This window comes from Pinus tabuliformis, chromosome Q (assembly GCF_031772625.1).
Source record: "Pinus tabuliformis cultivar Carrire ecotype Pingquan chromosome Q, CPIR1, whole genome shotgun sequence".
NCBI classification, from domain to species: Eukaryota; Viridiplantae; Streptophyta; class Pinopsida; order Pinales; family Pinaceae; genus Pinus; species Pinus tabuliformis.
Window position 1 is genome coordinate 409,466,933 of NC_142296.1, and position 6,022 is coordinate 409,472,954.

The 6,022-nt window shown below is 37.9% G+C and overlaps 1 protein-coding gene across 1 annotated transcript; it reads right to left on the reverse strand.

Annotated features, from left to right (window-relative positions):
* Nucleotides 1-3,560: 3,560 nt before the first annotated feature.
* LOC149219918 (uncharacterized) lies at nucleotides 3,561-4,337 on the reverse strand. Its single transcript, XM_089386957.1, has one exon. It carries the CDS (start codon nucleotides 4,335-4,337, stop codon nucleotides 3,561-3,563), a length of 777 nt encoding a protein of 258 aa, XP_089243083.1.
* Between the last annotated feature and the right edge of the window lie 1,685 nt (nucleotides 4,338-6,022).

Consider the following 6,022-nt stretch of genomic DNA (forward strand, 5'->3'; position numbering starts at 1 on the left):
GCATTCCTTCCTCCTCTTATTTCCCAGAAGGCATGGTTGTTTATAATATTCCTGTTCTGGCTTGCAAGTTCCCAAATTGTAGAGCCTTTCGGGGTCTCTTCCATTCTGAGGATTTCTTCCGTTGTTGCCGGCATATTATACTTCTGGGTCCAAATTCTCTTCCACAGGTCATTTCCTCCCCTCATCCACCGCCACCACAGTTTTGCTCCTAGCACCTTGTTTAGCACCTCCGGGTCTCTCAATCCAAGGCCCCCTTCCTCTTTTCTTTTCATTAAACTTTTCCATGAGACCAAAGCCCATTTCTTTTGTTGATTTGGTCCGCCCCAAATGAATTTTCCAAAAATTTCTTTTATTTTTGTGCACGCCCCTTTGGGAGCGGCCATGATAGATAAGGGGTATATAGGTATTGCTTGGAGTACTGACTTCAGTAGAACTATTCTGCCTGCTATATTCAGGGATCTAAAAGACCAGCTTGCCAGTTTGTTCTTGAGTTTTTCAATGATCTTCTGCCAGTTTACCATTCTTGTGGGATTTGTATCTAACTGAATCCCCAAGTATTTTGTTGGTAGTTCTCCCTGCCTGAACCCTAGCGTTCTGGTTAGATGAGTCTTGATTGAATCCATAGTGTTAAATATGAAAGTACATGATTTCTCCTTATTAACTTCCATACCCGATGCTTCCATAAACAGGTCCAGGATTCTTTTGATATTCCTTACTTCTTTTATTGAGACCTCACAGAATAGCATAATGTCGTCTACAAACTGTTGATGGGTTATGGGCAGATTGTTTCCCCATAACTTTAAGCCCTTAATTTTCCTTTCCCTCAGCTCCTTTTTAAAGTATCTTCCTAGACCCTCTGCTGCCATTATGAATAAGAAAGGAGATAAGGGGTCCCCTTGCCTTATTCCTCTAGTAGCATTGAAAGTTGTCGTAGGTACCCCATTTATTAAAATTGAAAAATTAGGAGTTGATATCATGCTGTACACCCATTCTATCCATCTGTTATTGAAACCAAAGTTCTCCAGGACTTTCTTGAGATATTTCCAGCTCAAGCGGTCATAGGCTTTTGACAAATCGAGCTTTATCATCATTCCTTTCTGCTTCTTCTTTTTTAGAGAGTGTATCACTTCTTGTGTTACTACTAAACCGTCAAGAATTTGTCTTCCCTCAACAAATCCTGTTTGTTCTGGAGAAATTAAGCTAGATAGAAGGGGTTTTAATCTTTTTGCTATCAGAGTGGCTATTATTTTGTATATTACATTACACAAGGCAATTGGGCGAAAACCCTAGGCATTTTCAGAGTTAGCATTTTTAGGGATCAAGGCAAAAAAAGTCGAGTTTATAGCTGGCCATACCTTTTGTTTCATGCGAGATTCTTCTACTACCTCCAGGATCTCCTTACCTAGAAAATGCCATCCTGCTTGATAAAACTCCACCGTGTATCCATCAGGTCCTGGTGCTTTGCCTTTATTCATACTCTTCACAATTTCTTCCACTTCCTCAAGCGTTGCAGCTCTCATCAGGGCCTTGTTCTGCTCTTCTGTTACTAATTTAGGAATTTCATTACATATGCGTTCTATAGCTGCTGTACGATCAATTTGTGGTTCTGTTAGAATTTCTTTGTGGTGTCCAACCAATACTTTCTCAATTCCTTCTTGTTCTATTATCCTTTCTCCTTCTTCATTTTTAATGGAGAAAATCATATTCTTTTGTCTATGCTGTATCATAGCTTGGTGAAAGAACTTGGTGTTTCTTTCTCCTTCCCGTAGCCAGTTGACCCTGGCTTTTTGTTTCCACAGGATCTCCTCCTGTTTCCTCCGCTCTTCTAGTTGACTTATTATGACTCCTTCTTCTTTACATCTTTCCTCCGTTCGTCCTTCTATAATTATGCTTTGTTGTATTTCTTCCATTTCTTTTTCTAGTTTATTTTTCTCCTCCAGTATATTCCCAAATTCTTCTTTATTCCATTTCTTTATTTTCCCTTTCAATTCTTTGAGCTTTAACTGGAAGGTGTGCATCTTTCCTTTTCCTTTTAGTGTACTTTGAGTCCACCATTCCTCTGTTTTTAGTAAGAATTGAGGGTTCCTGAGCCAAAAGGCCTCAAACCTGAATGGTTTTTTACCTGAGTTTTTCTTGATATCTATTTCCAGCCTTATCGGCCAATGATCTGAGCCTATTGCGGGCATTATTTTTACTTCCACAAAGACATCCCAGTTCATAATTTGTTCTGATAAAAGGAATCTGTCTAATCTAGAAGCTATTTGATTTCTTCCCCCTCTTTGATTGTTCCATGTATAAATACCATTAATTGTTGGTATATCCACCAGCCTCTGTTCTGTAATCATCTCATTAAATGCCTCCATATTCTGATCTAGTCTTCTTATACCACCTTTCTTTTCATCTGCAGTTCTAATCATATTAAAATCTCCTCCTACTATCCAGGGTGTTCCAAGGGAGATCCTTCTAGCAGCTTGCACGTTATTAAGAACATTTTCTCGATCTCTTGGTATGTGCGGTCCATAGACTCCTGAAATGAGGATTCTTTCCGTTGATCCTACTATTCTGAACAACCCAGTGAGGATTCTAGGAAGGCTTATCCAGTTTTCAAATATTATCTCCTTAGGGTTCCATATGATTGCTAGGCCCCCTGCTGTACCACTCACATCTTGGCCCATTACCTCATATTACATTCTTAGTTTTTTAATTATTCCTTCCAGTTGTTGCGAGCTAATTTTCGTCTCTTGTATTATCATGATACCAGGTTTGTATTTCTTCAGCCTCTCTTTTAAATACCTCTGCTTTCCTTTACTGTTGAGGCCCCTAATATTCCAACTTGTGACTATCATTTAAAACTTCTTTGTTGGTTGTTGGAACACCTCTGATAGGGGTATAACCCTACCTGAGTTGACCAGGATTTCACCTACCGCTTGTATAGTCTCATTTAGTGTTCTTCTACCTCTCTTTCTGCCCCCCTTGCCAGTACTGTCCATTCCCAAGCTGTGGCTTGCTTGTGCCCCTGTTTGGTCTGTTTGGTTTTCTGAGGTGCTGCCTTTCTTCTCCTTGTATTTTTGGAATGTTTCTTTATATAATTGTTTCTGAGTTTCCGGGATGAATCTCTCATCAAGATTTTTCCATTCCTGTAGCAGTTTCCTCATGATTCTTTCCTCCTCATTCCCACTGTCCTTTTGTGATTCTATCCCTGTCTGGGCTTGCTCTATTGTTATCTCCAGGCTTTCCCCTACCCCTTCTTCGGCCTCCCTGATGTTAGCTGTGTCTTTATCCTTTGTCTCTTTAATAATTTCCATTGGCTCATTCTCATTGTCATCTTCTTCAATCATTTTTCCTGCGTTCTCTTCTTCATCCTCCTGTAGGGCCTGGAATTTATTTTGACTTTCAACTATTACAGGTTTCTCTTGTTGTTGTATCCTTATTCCTTCCTTACCTGATTTTTTCCTCCTATGGACCTCCTGGAAGCCCAATTCCCCAGCATCTGCTCTCTCTGCCCTCCTTTGTTCTTCTTCTTGTTTTCTTGATATTTCCTCTTCTTTGTTTAAAGGGCACTACTTGTAAAGATGCCCGTATTCATGGCACCTTCTACACCTGAAAGGTATGTGTTCATAATCCATTGGTTGCTGCCATATCTCATCATGGTATTCTAGCTCTATATATTCAGGCAGTGGCTCTGCTATATTCATATAGACGCATATCCTTGCATAAGATGTGTACTTCCCTCTTTTTGTTGACTCAGCTACTTTGACGAAGGTCCCAATTGTATTACCGATCCCTTCCAGAATGTCAGGGTCCCAGAACTCCACTGGTAGGCCAAATAATCTGACCCAAATGGGTGCTGCTAACATTTTCTCATTGTCCGGGTTATACCTTTCTTCCCAATGTCTCATGAACAAGCCGGAATTATTCATAAAGTATGGTCCTTCTTCAAATGTTCTTTCCTTGTCTTCCAGGTTTGTAAATATCACTGTGAAGAATCCTTTCGCTCCTAGTTTTAGATCTATATGCCCTTTTGGCTTCCATCTTTGCTGTATCCATTTTACTAGGTCCTTTTCTGATGGCCAAAACCCTACAAACTTGCATATCAAGGCATGATCTCTCATATAGCATCTATAATCTTCGAGTTTGTTATTGGGTATTACATACCTTGGTTTCTTCTGTGCCCTTGGTAGGCATCGACCTCCTGTCTTGGTTTGCCAATGGTTCCCTAGTACTGGCGCATCTTTGTTACTCTCCTTTGGGTTTCTCTGCATTCTGCTCCCGCTTGCTTTACCTGCAGTTATATTTTTGTAGGAGGGGATCTCTCCCCTCCCCTGCCTGCTTTCCATGGTTTCCTTCAGCTCTGTCTTGTGTTGTTTATCCCCTACCTCGTGTTATAGATTCGCAGCTCGTACTTGTTTGCAGAGGGATTACCCTTCTGCTTTTCCCCGCCATTATCTCCCGTTCTCTTCAGCTTCTGTAAACCCTAAGATGTCAAACCCTTGCCCTACCTTCCTTGTTCACCGCTCCGCGCTCCATCCCCCAAAATACCTGCTCCATCCCCCAAAATACCTTACTCTTATAATTTTGATATTCATTATTTTAACCATAAAAAAAAAATATATATATATATATATATATTTAAACTTAAATAACTATTATTTGGGTAAAGATTGTAGATATTTTGTACAACTCCTTGATTTCCATGTTATTGCTTTGATAGTGAAAGGTCTTTGATTCCAATATTTTGGGCACCATTGTTTTCTCCGGTCAATTACTACATATATGTAGGGTAATAGATGTTGGATATGGGTAAGACAAACATCATGTTAAATTTGTCGATCATCGAGAATCAAAATCCGAAGATTCAATGAATCTTCCTCAAGAATCAACATGGTTCAAAGTATATTTATAATGGATTTTTAATTCATTCACCTAAATAATCATCACAATATTTAAGATGTACAACTATGCATTTAATGACAAAAATAAGCCTTTTTAAGTAAATCTAAAAAAAGTCTTCTTAAGAACACAAAATCTATTATAGCTTTGGCATAAGATAGGTTTCAAATCACATTGTTGCAATAGTTTTGTCACAATACAAAAAACTTTAATAATTTGGTTGATTTCTTTTAATTATATTTCATTTTAATGATGAAAGATATTTTTTACATAAATTTTTTAAGAAAATTGATATAATTATTGTAGATTTATCTTAAATATAGATTTACTAAGTGTCAATAGGAATAAGTCCTGAATTTAGATGAATTTAAGCTAGTACTCTTACATTACATATTGGATTTCCTCAAGCTTTTAAATAGGCTTTATCATATCAAATGTCATGGAAAAATACCATGGGTAGAAATGTGGGTTATAAAAACCCGGAACCCAAAAACCACTAACAATAAATTATTTATTTTATTTTATTTCTATTTGACCGAGTCAAAATGTTTACATAACATTACATTGCAACATATCTTCCATACTAGGCTAGAGAGTGCCTCTTAGTGCAATTATTTAGATAGGATATAAGAGGTTAATTAAGTTAATATATCTGACATATTTTTGTGATATAAAAATATATAATTAAAAGTTTATTTTATTTTCATTTTTCGAAAATTAATATAATTATTTAAGTGTCAGGAAAGATGTAGTTATGAAAGATTAATTAATTTAATAAAAATTGAAATGTCTTAGTTTTTATAATGATTAAAATCTTATAAAAGTGGTTGTGTCGCCTTCACAACAATGGTTGAAGGTGGTAAAATTACCATGGTCATTAAGTTGTGTCGAGGGGCCTCATGCCTCCACCTAATAAAAATCACAAATAGTATTTGTTGAAGGTGTTGGACCCACTAACATGTGAGGGGATCTCCCCAGTAAGAAGTCTCAACTAGACCTTAGACCGTTTGGTGTAGGAGTCCCAATAGTGGGTCATACGGTATCGCCTTGACCGCGGTTGCGCGCAAAGGAAAGCAAGATGTCCTTGTTAGTAGTAAGGGTGTGACCAGCATAGAAAGCCAAGGAAGGTGCA